The following is a 15,130-nucleotide window of genomic DNA, read 5'->3' as shown; positions in this document are numbered from 1 at the left end:
GTGCATGCACAAAGCTCTGCTCCTCTCTCCTACTGGCCCAGAGGCTGGGGAAGGAGGAGGGAGCCCGGGCGGTGACGACAATACCCACGGCTGAGGCTCCCAGAAGTGGGAACAGGATACCTGTGAAGGACAGGTATCCTGTCCCCCCCCCCCCCCTGAAAGGTTTCAAATATGGCACCGGAGGGGGGGGAGGAGTACAACGAGCGTAAGTTCCACTTTTGAGTGGAACTCCGCTTTAATGTCACAAGCATTAAATACTGTACTGACGCCTTATAAACAGGCAGGGAAAATCTCAGGAACGCTTTGATGTGTACATTAGGAGGGGTTCAAGAGTCTAGATGCTTTTAAAATTAATACCAGTTTATACAAGTAAATTAAGAGGTTAGCAAAATGTAAGTTTGTGTTTTAAATAGTTCTAGCAAATACGACCCAACTCTCAGTCTAGAATATATATTTTTGATTTGTATAGATCATGCTATGGGTGATAGCCATTGATGCTGACTTACTGTTTATTTTATTACTGTTGTGTCTTGAGCTATTGTCTTATACGTTGACATAATAAAAACATTTTCATCTCTAAATAGTTCTAGGAAATGGATGGTGCCCTTATTAATAGTAAAGACCATATTTATCACTTTATCATGTACTATTTAATGCAATTGTTTGTGCTTTTCTCTGCAGCAATGTTGACCAAAATCTACTGACACCTTGTTACAGCACTCAGTCTGCTGCTAAGAAATATTGAATGAGTGCAGCAACAATGTATTAGTGACTTTTACAAAGAATGATTGTATAGTAATTGTAAATGATACTACAATATTGTATACTTAAACGTTAAGTCCATAATAGCCCTACTAATTAATAAAAAAAATATGCATTTGTTGTTTTTTTAGCATTGGATGGTGGATGGTGGGTGCGATGTTCAGCCTCTTCTTTCGACCACAAGTACATACAAAGGAACAGATCTTTATCAAGCAAGATATACCGCACAATTTTCAGAAAACCACTCGATCCCCCCCCCCATCAAAACAGTCAATGTCAGAGAACCTTCCCTGCCAGCAGAACACAAAAATGCCAGGAGTGATCGCGTGCAAAAAAATCCAATCAATGGATTGACTCCAATACAACCAGCCTGCCCATAGATAGATTGAATCTCGGCTGCTGAACCGGCCAAGATTCAATACATCTATGGCCTGCTTTTCAGGGCTGGAAGAAGTATCTGATCTGCTCTGTAGTCTCAAGATAAGAACTGGGAGGGCTAATTAGGTTTCTTGTGATAACACAGGAAGTGTGAAAAGCACACAGTACATTTTGCACATATTGAACAGATATAACAAAATGCTTGCAGTGGAATATTTAACAGAAGGGAACAATTAAGAGAAATTCCTTGTTGGGGTTTACATAAACTTTAGGAACCAAGCATGCTTCCCTGTCACCCTTCCTTGTATTAAAGCATATTTAAACCCAAAAGAAAATAATTAATATATGTCAGCTTAACAGTTTTGAGTTTTGGTGGCTGTTTTTTTTTTAGGCATTTTTCCTTCATTTTTACTTGGTGATGTTGTGAATAACAAATTTTCCTGGCCAGCCTCACGTCAGCACACAATGGGTTAACCCCTTCCTCCAGTCTCTCAGTACCACCTTCTCTTAGCTGATAAAAGGGAGCCCCTCCTCCCCCGCCCTTGTTCCTTTTTTTTGGTCGGACTACAGACCACCATGCTTGTGGATTAGACTACACCCCCCTACCGAACCTACCCACCCAGGTTCAAGCCTCTCCTGGGATCGGAAGGTCCAGAACAATAAAGGTAGTTTTAGCACACTGGACGCTCTATGTGCAGGAGCCATGCGGGCATACTAAGGCTTACTAAGGCCTTACCATTTAAGGCTGTGGTGTTGCTGTAGTATCGTGCTTTCCTTTCCTGCTCCCTAGGAGCTGCACCGGCCACCTCCCCTGTGTTTTCTGTCGGTCAGTGATGACCTCACAGGGGGTGGGGCTGTGGAGACGGAGGTGTCAGGCATCACCTAGTAATGCTCACCATAAAGCCTGGAGAGCCAGAAGCTCCAGTGCTGTTTGCCACAGCTAGTGAGGGAAGTGTACTGGTGAGTTTCCTTCACAGAGGGGGAGGGGTGGCTGGGCTTTGTCAGTGTTTACTGAGCCATGTGTTTACAGCTTTTTAGATACCATACAAACCTGCTGCCACCCCGAGTGACTCCATATCCAGTATTAAGGTAAAGTTATTTCCTTTAAAGAGCCAGTAAAAAAAAAAAAAAAAAAAAAGCGATAGAATAGGAACTTCTTTTTTCTTATTTCTATATCCTGTCTTTTGTTGCTGTAGTATGAGCTCACTACAGCCCCAAAGTGCACAAAGTTCTTTGGAAAGGTAGGAGGGGTCTACAGGGGCCACAATCAAGTGCGACAAGAGGCCGTCCCCCTGAAGGCCTCTGCTGGGCCTGTTCAGCGCCATCCGCCCCTGAGAAACTCTTGTGCGCAGAATGCATAAGAGATGTAGCCACAGATAGAGAAACAGAGGCATGTAGGATAAAGGACTATATTCAGGAGGTGGTGATGGAGAGTATGCAAGTGGTCGCAGGCGTAAGTGCCTCCGGGACTAAGCCTAGAGCCAAGAACGCATCTAAGCAGAAGCGAGACTCGACACCGGGGCTTGAAATATCTTCAGGAGATTCTTCAGACTCTGTTGAACCGCCAGAATATTTGACTTCCAACTCATAGACTCTTACATTGTAGCAGTGAAGGAGGCCATAGACTGGGAACAAGACACTCAGCCTCTGGAAAAAATTAAAAGATATTTCCCTAACTTGAAAAGGCAAGGGGCAACCTACCCGTTCTTACGGAGATCCGCAAATTATTAAATGAGGAATGGGGAAAGCCAAAAAGGAAGGCAAACGTACAAAATCGCTTTTTGAGATTATACCCATTTAACACCCCAGATGCTGCCTTTTGGGAGTCACCTCCAGGGGTAGATGTGACCTTGCAGTGCTTAGCAAGGCAGGTGTCTCTGCCATTGCATGATTCTACAACCTTCAGAGACCCGATGGACAGAAACACAGACACAGATCTAAAGAAGATCTATTTAACTGCTGCCGCAGCTTACTGCCCGGCCATAGCTCTAACCTCGATCTCCAGGGCTCTGAAGGCCTGGGTCACAAATGTGGAGACGGCCCTGAAGTCTGACGTAGAGATGGCCAGAATCATTTCGGCAATAGAGGAACTTAATCTCTCAGCTGCCTTTTTGGCAGAAACCTCTATAGACGTGGTAAAACTGCTCGCAAGAATTTTGACGTTTTCAGTAACGGCGAAAAGGGTCCTATGGTTACGCCATTGGGTGGCAGACAGTATCTCGAAACAGGCACTTTGTAACATTCCATACAAGGGCAAGATGCTGTTCGGGGACACCCTGGAGGAAGCTATTAAATGAGCTACTGGAGGGAAGTCGGGTCTGCTACCACAGAGACCCAAAAGGAGACAGCAAACCACTCGGTCAGGCCAATCAGAGTTCAGAAGGGTGCAGGAGGCCAGGTCATATAGACCAGGCCGAGAATATACGAGACCCAATGGAGAGGCTCACAAAGCTCCTTTCTTTGGAACGTGAAGTCTAAGGCCGCTCAGACCGCTAAGAAACCGGAGAAGTCCTTTTGACGGGTTGGCCGCCCATCCCCCCCAAGTTGGCCACCCATCCCCCCTAAGATCTCTAAACTACTACATCGATTCCAAGACAAAAATGACAAAATGGAATCAATATTTACAGTTATATCAATTCTGCAACCCGGGGACTGGCTAATATCAGTCGATTTAGCAGGTGCCTACCTTCATGTCCCAATCAACAGGCATCACCAAAGATACCTGAGATTCATGATAGGGGAAGATCATTTCCAGTTGAAATGTCTGCCCTTCGCAATCAGCACAGCACCTCAAGTCTTTTCCAAGATCTTGCTAGCTACCATTGCTGTTATACGTTTGAGGGGCATTAAAATTTTCCACTACTTAGATGACATCTTGGTAATGGCCTGTGCAAGCGAGGAGATAACGGCATAAATCGAAGTAGTGCTGAAAATTCTATCCGAATTCGGCTGGTTTATCAACAAGCAGAAGAGCCAGTTGATTCCCTCCCAAGAGATGGAGTACCTAGGGCTTGTTTTCAACAGAAGCAAAGGGCAGGTCTTGCTACCACATCGCAGGATAGCCGAGCTAGTAGCCTGCGTGAACAGCGTGAAGGCGTCCTTGTCGCTGTCGGCGAGGGACTGTATGACGCTTCTGGGAATGTTTACCGCAGCAACCCCAGATGTTCCCTCAGCAAGATTCCATATAAGGGCATTCCAAACATCGTTTCTGAACCAGTGGGATGGCGTATCACTCCACCAAAAAATCTTCATACCAAAACGGATCTGCCAGGGCTTGGCGTGGTGGATAGCTCCAGGAACTCTGTCGTGGGGCATGCCTCTCAGTCTTGGAGATTGGATCCAGATAACCTCGGATGCCAGTCTACGGGGGTGGGGTGCTCATTGCCTCAGCAGACGGGTTCAAGGCAAATGGAGCAGGATGGAGATCAGACACTCCAACCTGTTGGAGTTACAGGCAGCATACCTAGTGCTACTGACATTCGAGAACCTGATTCAGGGAGCTCAGGTCAAGATTATGTTGGATAACCAGACGTCGGTCGCTTATATAACCAAACAGGGAGCAACCAAGAGCTTGCCACTGCTGCAGTTGGCAACTGAGATATTCGTCTGGGCCGAGGCACATGGGGAAGCCTTGACGGCAGCCTACATTCCAGGCAGTCAAAACTACATAGCAGACCATCTGAGTCAGGATTTTCCCAACAAAAACGAGTGGGCACTCAACAAGGACTATCTGAAAACAATCTTTTACAGGTGCGGTACACCCTCGGTAGATCTGATGGCGACCCCATGGAATGCACAGGTACCCCAGTTTGTGTCAAGATTCCACTGCAATGAAGCACTAGCTCAAGATGCCTTCTCAATCCCGTGGGAATTTCCCCTAGTCTACCTTTTCCCACCAGTACCTCTGATAATGAAAACCCTATTAAAAATTGCAATTGCAATCCTACCCTTCTGGCCACAAAGGCCATGGTTCCCACTGCTCCTGCAGATGGCTGCAGTTCCCCCAATATGGCTGCTGCTGAAGAGGGACCTCCTACAGCAGGACCAATGGTGTCACCCCAACCCAGGCAGATCGCAACTGACAGCATGGCTGTTGAATCAGCCAGACTGCAGTCTCAGGGCATCTCAGAGGAGGTAATCTCGACACTATTGAAGTCAAGAAGGGCCACAACTAATGCCACATACACCAGGATTTGGAGAAAATTTACAGCTTTTGCTTTACAACAAAAATTTGCCCCATTGTCCGCAAACATTGGGCAGGTGCTGGAGTTTTTACAGTCAGCTCTAAGTATGGGCTTAGCATACAACACCATAAAGGTGCAGGTGTCAGCCTTGTCTTGCTTCACAGGCCACACGTGGGCAGACGAGCTGCTAATAAAGCAGTTTCTCAGAGCGGCCATAAGAATAAGATCACCAAGGAAGTCCCTGTTCCCAGCCTGGGACTTGGGCACAGTGCTAAAAGCTTTGCTGTAACACCCATTCGTGCCTGCGGAGACATGCCCACTATGGTTCCTGACAGTCAAGCTGATTTTCCTCACAGCCATAACATCAGAGCTGGCAGCTCTATGTTGCAAAGATCCTTTTTGCATCATTCTCCTGGACAAAGTGATCCTAAGGCCCTCGCCAGCCTTAACCGCTAAGGTGGTTTCCAAGTTCCATGTAAATTGGGAGGCAGTCCTACCCAGCTTCACGCAACCGCCGAGACAAGCGGAGGAACTAGATCTCAGACCATTGGACATGGTCAACTTATTTTCAACCTACTTAAACTACTCTCTATAGATGCGCAAAATGGATACCTTGTTCATCCTGCCATCAGGACCTAGAAGAGAAGATGCGGCATCAGCTAGAATCAAAGCTACCTGGATCACCAAGGTGATAAGCCTCACATATGAGATACAGGGGATGACGCCTCTACAGGTTATTATAGCTCATTCAACAAGAGGGGTGGCAGCCTCATGGGCAGCTTCTGCTAAAATATCAGTTGAAGACATATGCAGGACTGCTAGTTGGAGCTCCTCCGAAACCTTTGCAAGACATTACAGTTTAGATGTCACAGCGGCTTGTGCATCAAATTTTGGAAACACAGTGTTGTCAACACCCTTCCAAGCAAAATAAAATATTTACTAAAGCAGCATTACCAGTTATTTTTCGACTCTTTTTGTTATGCCACCCTATATCAGCTAAATCAAATCCCATTGTGTGCTGACGTGAGGCTGGCCAGGAAAATGGAAAAATGTTACCAGTACTTACTGTAATTTTCTTTTCCTGGCCTGCCCTCACATCAGCACAATCTTTTTTCTTTTTTTTTAATTCCCCCTTACATGATTAGCCATTCAATGTATAAACAAATGAATAGCTAGAATGTATATCCTCCTTTTTAATCCTTGGGTGTTTCTATGGAACTTTTGATTTTCCCAAGGGCCCTCATTCCTGATGAAAACAGTGGCAAGGCTCTTGGGAGGAGTTATGCAAATATTAAAATGCCTTGATAGTAGGGGGTAAGTCTGGCGGAGTGGACGTTTCCCAGCCTGACCCTAGGAAACATCTACATGTCATGCTGAGCCTCCATGATAAAAATAACAAATACAGTAGTTGAAAAGGTGGGCCAGAGAATGTCTATCTATGGTGGAAGGACTAGATGATGCTGGACATTCTGCAGCCTCGAAATAAGGCAGACTTTATCTGACCTACTGCAGTTTCTAATGTGTGCTGTGGGAAGCTCACAGTGTGCAGTGAAAATTGGACTAAGAAAACTTAGTAAAGAAGAGGAGCCTAAACAACTGTGCAAGACCAAATGTAAATCTTGGGTTCAGCCTTAAATTTGTAACATTCTGCTGTATACCAATGATTTCTAATAAAGGGGGAAACAACATATTGCTGCTGTGTACTGTGCTGCTGTCCTGAGAATCAAGCTGTAGAGATCAGAGCTGTTGCTGTGTGTGCTAAAGACTCAGAGCTGCAGAGATGTGAACTGTGCCAAGGCACTGACTGTACAGAGAAGTTCAGTGGCTTAGCAATATAGGACACAGCCAAAAGATTAAGGTTTTACAGGTCGCTGAGGAGTGGCAGGCTTGCGAGGGAGGCCCAGGGCCTTGTGGGCTGCCTTTTTCTGACCCCATCTAGCCACTAATATCACAGAGACATCATCCTGTTAGAGGTCAAACAGCGTAGCTGAAATCTGCATCCTCATAATTTAATGAGGAGCATCTGTGCCTGGAGAAATATCATCAGAATCCCTCTATAGTGAGAGGGATATTGGCCACCATTATGTGTTCTTTGGTTGCCATTTTCTGTGCCACTGAGAGAGGGATTCTGCCCAGGAGGGACTATTTGGTTACTCTGTGGATTACAAATATTTTCTGTTGAGAGAGTGAGCACTTCACCAGGATGAAAAAGGCCCAAATGCCAGCAGGATTGTAGCTAAATTTTCCATTGGCCAATGGTATAGGTCAAGCCTGAAGATGATAAATAGGCCATTCTCCTAAGTCTTTTGTCCTGTGATCTGACATTAATGGTGCCTATATTTGATATTATGCTGACATTTGTTTTTTTACATTTGCCTATCCCAACCTTGCTTTTAGAGCTTATTCTTGTCTCAGCAAATCCCATTCCACTGTTAACTGGTGTTCCGGTGATAGTCAGGTCCAGGTATAGGGCTGGTCATCACTGGGAGCATCAGAAGGTTCCATTCAACCATCGGCTCCTTTGGGGGTAGCACAACACTTTTTTACATGCTTACTTCTATAGGCTGTCAAATCAGTTGTTGTCATGTAAACCCAGTCATTATATAAAAACGTTCCAGGCATTATATAAACCAGAATATACACGTATTCATGCAGCGACCATCCAGAGAAGTACAGAAAAAGTTTAATAATACAATGTTTAGTGTTTATGATAATTTAACCTACACTTACATAGTTAGTCAGGTTGAAAAAAGACACAAGTCCATCAAGTTCAACCAAAAAAAATTAAAAAATACAATCCCATATACACAAACCTACACCCACAGTTGATCCAGGGGAAGGCAAAAACCCCCAGGAAAGCATGCTCCAATTTGCTACAGCAGGGGAAAAAATTCCTTCCTTATCCCCCGAGAGGCAATCAGATTTTCCCTGGATCAACTTTTTTTTTTTTTAACAGAAACTTCCCTGGATCAACTTTAACAATAAATGTTACTACCCAGTTATATTGTGTACATTTAGGAAAGAATCCAAGCCTTTTTTAAAGCAATCGACTGAGCTGGCCAGAACCACCTTTGGAGAGAGTCTATTTTCACAGCTCTTACTGTGAAGAAACCTTTTTGTATTTGGAGATTAAATCTTTTTTCTTCTAGACGTAAAGCGTGCCCCCTAGTCCTCTGTGATGACCCTAAAGTGAATAACTCAGCACCAAGTTCATGATATGCACCACTTATGTATTTGTACATATTGATCATATCCCCCTTATTCTCCTCTTCTCAAGAGGGAATAGATTCAGTTCCTCTAATTTTTCCTCATAGCTGAGCTCCTCCATGCCTCTTATCAGTTTAGTTGCCCTTCTCTGCACTTTCTTCACTTCCCCGATATCTTTCACTGGTCTGTTCACATGACAATTCTTACAACTACTTAAGACTAAAGACTAAGTTACCTACTTATAGCTTCACTAAGTGCAATTAGGTAGCATTGTTTCTACATATGATTGAAAATCAAACTAGCACTTTGACAGCTTTTTTTTTAAATATGAAAGTCCAAATCTGAATCAGTATTAACATTCTGCCTAATTTGCTGTGATGTCCATACACAGACATGCATATATACACAGTCTAAATGTCCAGTTCTATCCTAAACCTCTACCAGCAGATTATGGACAGATTGCTTTATATCATATTAAAAAAAAACCTTTAAAGGATAAGTTCACCTTTTGTAACATGTTACATGTTACACCCATATTCAGGGTTTAATGTATAACATGTTAATATATGCACCCCGTTTTTTAACAGCTAGTGGGACAGCTAGTGGGGGAAGTTCTCCCCCAGCTAGCTGTCACAATCTAAAAAAGACATGGCCATGTGGGGCTTTACCAACCCGCCCACATGAATGTGAATACCACAAGGTCCGGCAACTGTCGGCTTGTAGTTCTCAATAAACTACCATGGCACTGTTGAGTGCTGTGGTAGTTCATTGAACTTCCTGTAACTGCCCACACATATCAGAGGTACGGGCAGACAGGTACACAGACAGTCTGCAGGATCATGGCATTACACCCATCATCTGTTGATTATGGGTGCGATGCTTTACAGGTCCCTAACAAAAAAAACAAAAAAATGCATATTTTTTCACCTGCAAATAATGCATTTATTATTTTTTGTAAAGGTGAACTTATCCTTTAAGACCACCCATATACATAGAGCTCCTGGTCAAACAAACCAATGTCATAGAGGTCATCATGTGAAATCCCTACATTAAAACAAATGTGTAACGATCTCTGATTAGTCTGATTCTGTCTATAAATTTCACTTACAGTGCCTTGCAAAAGTATTCACTACCCCCTTGACATTTTTCATGTTTTCTTTCCTCACAACCTGGAATTAACATAGATTGTTTGAGGATTTTCATCATTTAATTTACAGAACATGCCCACAACTTTGAAGATTTTTTTTATTGTGAAGCAAACAACAAATAGGACAAAATAACAGAAAAAATGTGCATAACTATTCACCAGATTTGGATATTTTTTTATAACCCTGACTTGTACTTCTCAACAACATTGTCCCTTACTTGTTTGGAGAGTTCCTTGGTCTTCATGGCAGTGTTTGGTTAATGGTGCCTCTTGCTTAGGTGTTGCAGCCTCTGGGGCCTTTCAAAAAGGTGTGTATATGTAATGACAGATCACGTGACACTTAGATTGCACACAGGTGGACATCATTGCACTAATTATGTGACTTCTGAAGGTAATTGGTTGCAGAGCTTTTTATGGGCTTCATAACAAAGGGGGTGAATACATACGCACATGTCAACTATCAGTTTTTTATTTCTGAAAAATTGTTTTATGTATATATTGTTCTAATTTTACTTCACCAACTTAGACTATTGTGTTCTGATCCATCACATATAATTCAGATAAAAAAAAAACATTCAACTAAAGGCTGCAATGTAACAAAATAGGTAAAACGCCAAGGGGGTGAATACTTTTGCAAGGCACTGTATATTTTATTAAATATATCACATGAGATGCTGAGATTTTAAAACAGTTCAATCTAGTTTCAGTAAAATTGTTGGAAACTATAATGCATTTGTCTGTGATATGTTTGATTATTAAATGTGTTGCTTGCTACAGGTTGATGGGTAACTTATTTTATCTAAATGAATAAAGAGAAACAATTATTTAACTTACCAGTCCAATGGTAGAATAAACAAGGAGTAAACACAGCGGAACAGTAAGTAACTCCATGGCAGCTCTCCTGCTGTGTATTTCCTAGTGGAGAGTGGTATCTGTTCACTTTTTACCTTAATATAACCAAGATTTTATCATAATTTTGTACTTTGTCCCATTATATGACTTGTCTGTTACAGTTTACCCATCTCAATAGACCCTTGGACTTCACTACGCTATATACTAGTAATTTGTGTTATGGTTCTTAAATCTAGTTTAGGAAAAGTTTTACTTTGAAACATAAAAATGTAAATTGCTGTGGAGTTGTGTTATCACTATTTTGTAAATTATTTTTTAGAGAGATATAACCTAAGAATTTAAGATGCAAGAAAGATCAGCAGGTAAATTTAGGACTGAGGTCAGATTAGAATATTTGGTCGCCTTCTAATGTCATTAAGCCAAAGATATCCTTTGCAATCTGATGGTACAATTTACTTTAGTTCTACCAATGGTTAAGCTGTATGAGGGCCTATCTCTTCAGATTCAAATTTAATGGATTGATTAGGTAGAACCTAACATTTTATAGTTTTGTCAACTCTAGAGGAGATTGTACAGAAATTGTGTAATTATTATTATTATTATACAGGATTTATATAGCACCAACAGTTTATGCAGCACTTTACAATATAAAAGGGAGACAATACAGTTATAATACAATAAAATACAAGAGGGTTAGAGGGCCCTGCTCATAAAAGCTTTCAATCTAATAGGGTGGGGCAGGTGGTACAAAAGGTTGTAACTGTGGGGAATGAGCTGATGGAAGTGGTAAAAGATTAGTTAGAGACATGATAGACTTTCCTGAAGAGATGAGTTTTCAGGGATCGCCTGAAGGTAGCAAGAGTAGGGGATAGCCGAACAGGTGGAGGTAGCGAGTTCCAGGGGATGGGAGAGGCTCTGGAGAAATCCTGGAAACGAGCATGAGAGGAGGAGACGATCAAATGTAATCAAATATGCCCAACGTAGATACTAGTTTGAAGGAATGGGTGTCTTCAAATTACAGTAACTTTTCTTAACCAACCTGCCACAGGCCATTATAGTAAAATGGCTGATGGGGAGGGGGCAGCTATTCTGACAAGCTGTTAAAATATGGCAATTTTGTTTATATTGGTGAGCATGCACATGCATTAGACAGCTGAGAGCATAGGAAAAAAGTACAGAGCCAATTGCAGTGGCTCTGTGCCTTGTGATCGCTGTGATGACCAGTCACAGAGATCGCAAATTTATACAGTATCGTTGTTTTTTTTGGAGTGTAATGGAATGTGATTATGAGTGTTATTGTGAAATGCCTATTTCTCATAACCATATAGATGTAAGTGCTTATTTTCTTATAACCAGCTATTAGCCTTAACCATGCTCAAATTAGATGTCTGCCAGCTTCCCCCTTCATGTGATACAGAACAAGAGTTAAAGAACAAAGAACAAAGTTAAAAAGAAGATTGCACCTATTTTCAGGCCTATGAGACTACACTCAAGAGAAATAGGAACTGAAAATAAGACACCATATTTAGCTATGATAGTCTGCTATTTCCTTATACAGATATAACCCAGCAAAGCTTACATTTCGTCACAATAATGAATATGTATAATTTGTGGTTTGTACACGCTTGTCTTATTTGATATTTGATTTGATAATGAAATATCCGTCTCTCGGTATATTATCCCGAGCCCAGGAAGTAAAGGGCAGAAGTACCAAACTTACTGAACGTGTCTGTGTCAGTGATTTGTGATTGAGTGTGCACACTTTTACATCGAAGGTTAATTTGGCCAGGGGGACAGAAACAAGAGTACCGAGCGGTTCTGTTCGGTCCAAAACAGGAGAGCCTGCACCAGGCACCTTCATATCACAATGAAGAAATTGAAAGGAAGAGGATTTAACAAATGAACCCATTCATTAAGTCATTCAGGCTGCAGTAGAAGGCTACAATTCAAAATGTTACTGAGGGTTTAAAGAGTCATTAGCGAAAAAATGATTGTGGGATTGGTTTGTAAGGACCTTTAATTGTTACTGACCACCAGTTTTGTTGGGGGAGCTTATGCTACCGTTGACTGCCAATGACGGCTCGTGGAGTGGGTTGTTTTAAAATGTCATTGACTATGAATGATTGTGGGTTGTTTTGGGCTGGATTAAAATGTTCTGAGTTTGTCATGGACATCTAGCCATTGCACACAATGAAATATCAGTGCAATGCACCTTCATCCTCTGGTAAACTTTCTTCCACTAATAATGGAAGGCATGCTTGGCTTCAGTGGGTGGCATTTAAAAATTAGGCCGAGCTTAACTATCTTAATAGCAGCATGTTTCTTTATTTCCAAAAAATATGGGTGAAAATTTTCAATTGCCATTTTCAATTGATATGTTTTAAAATAGAAGTTATGATTTTTTTTTTTTAATGCTTAATCTTTTTTGCCTTTTTAAAGTAAAACAAAAAAAAAGCACAGTGGTTAATAAATAGAACCAAAAGGAATCGCTGTCTTTCTTAAAACAAATGGCATAAAACTAATTTGGGTACAGTGCTGTGTGACTGAGTAATTGTCAGCCAAACTATCACAGGCCTGTGAACCAAACAATTTCCTTGAAAGGAAGGGATGTAAAATGCGGGTATTAAGGTGGTTAGGATGACTGCCTGTAGAAAAATCGATCTGTTTATTCTGAACTAGGGATGAACAAAATCGAGTGTTTTTATTTCCCTGACATTTCAGCAAAAATCAGGAGATTTCAGTACAATTTCACCACTTTGCCAAAATGCATTGAAGCATCTCTCACATTGGTGGTCCAAGACGAATTTCCTCTGACAGTGGTGGCCAGTGGAGAAGAGCCCTTTATATTTGTGATCATGCAAGTAAAACATCCTTCTTATATACCTGCTTACATTGGTGATCAATAAAAAGAAATATTCCCCCATTACCTTGGTGGTCAGTGGGAAGAGTAATGTCTCCTTACACTGATGTTCAGTTGGAAGGTGAAGACCTCCCTTCCTTGGTCTTCAGGGGCAGAAAGTATGCCCTCATATATTGGTGTTCAGGTGCAAGAAGGATGCCCTCTTATATTAATGATCATTTGGATAAAGGTTGGCCCCTTGCATTAACGGTCATTAAAAGAATAATAGATATAAAAAAAAAAAAACGTGCAGCCATCCCCCTATACACCCTCTCTTCTAAGTCAGAGCTTATCACAAAATGAAGCTGGCCAAACCCTCTGATTGAATGAAAAACCAATTGGGACCGATTCTGTTCAATTTATTCATATACATATTCATGATATAAAGGTCAGCATAAATAGCTTGATCTCAGTTTTTGCTGATGACACAAAAATAGGCAGGGCAAAAACTTCACATCAGGATATAGAAACTTTACAAGAAGACCTGAATGAAATAATGAGGTGGACAACTACATGACAAATGAGGTTTAACCACTTCCCGCCCGCTGTTAAGACAAATTATGGTGACGGGTGTCTCTCGTTTTGGTAAGATGTCATATGACATCGCCCCTCTCTTACCGCACATGAGCGCCTGCAGGGGCATGCAGCATGGCGATCCTTTGCGTACTGCGTACCCTGGGACATGGCAAAACCCTGATCTCGGTAAAGAGCCGATGACGAGGGTCTTTACCCTTGTGATCAGCTGTGTCCAATCACAGCTGATCACATGTAAACAAGGAAATGCTGGTTATCGGCTCTCCTCTTCTCACACTGACAGCGTGTGAGGAGAGGAGAGCCGATCAGTGGCATTTCCTCACAGGGGAGACCTGTACAGATAATCAGGGCCCTGATCATTAGGGCCCTGATTATCAGTGCAGCCCCAACAATGCCCAGCAGTGATGCCAATCAGTGCCCATCAGTGATGACAATCAGTGCTCATCAGTGATGCCAGTCAGTGATGCCTTTCAGTGCCCATGAATGCCTGCTCATCAGTGCCCATCAGTGCTGCCTATCATTGTCCATAAGTGCCACCTATCAGTGCCCATCAGTGCTGCCTTTCAGTGCCACCTATCTGTGCCACCTATCATTACCCATAAGTGCCACCTATCAGTGCTCATCAGTGCTGCATATCAGTGCTCCATATTAGTGCCTCCTCATCAGTGCCACCTCATCAGTGCCCTTTAGTGCCGTCTCATCAGTGCCCATCAGAGCAGCCTATCAATGCCCATCAGTGCACATCATTGAAGGGAAAAACGTACTTATTAAAAAAAAATTCTAACAGAAACTAAGAAAAGCGTTTTTTTTTTTTTACATTTTCTGCCTTTTTCTTTTTTTACATTTTTTTTACCAAAAAATTAAAAATCCAGTAGTGCTTAAATACCACCATTTGGGTACAGTGTTGCATGACTGCACAATTGCATTCAAAGTGTGACAGCACTGACACCTGAAAATTGGCCTAGGCAGGAAGGGGGTGATAGTGCCCAATATTGATGAAGTTGTTAATGTTGAAAAATGTAAAGTAATGCACCTGGGGGCTAAAAATATAAATGCTAATTACTCACTACGGGAGAACCTCTGGGGGAATCCAGGATAGAGAAAGCTCTGGGGGTCCTAGTAGAAGACATGCAATGCAATGCCAAGCTGCAGCAAGCCAGCAGACTA

At 42.2% G+C, this 15,130-nt stretch overlaps 1 protein-coding gene across 1 annotated transcript in view; it reads right to left on the bottom strand.

Annotated features, from left to right (window-relative positions):
* The window catches only part of LOC141146061 (meprin A subunit beta-like), a 72,157-nt gene extending 58,044 nt beyond the window's left edge, over positions 1-14,113 (bottom strand). Inside the window, exons 1-2 of the mRNA XM_073632824.1 lie at positions 14,048-14,113; positions 10,513-10,593 (exon numbers count right to left, since the gene is read on the bottom strand). Coding sequence (XP_073488925.1) covers positions 10,513-10,593; positions 14,048-14,113 — 147 coding nt within the window. The remainder of the gene's footprint in view (positions 1-10,512; positions 10,594-14,047) is intronic.
* Between the last annotated feature and the right edge of the window lie 1,017 nt (positions 14,114-15,130).

This window comes from Aquarana catesbeiana, linkage group LG05 (assembly GCF_042186555.1).
Source record: "Aquarana catesbeiana isolate 2022-GZ linkage group LG05, ASM4218655v1, whole genome shotgun sequence".
NCBI lineage: Eukaryota > Metazoa > Chordata > Amphibia > Anura > Ranidae > Aquarana > Aquarana catesbeiana.
This window is presented reverse-complemented; position numbering and strand designations above follow the sequence as displayed.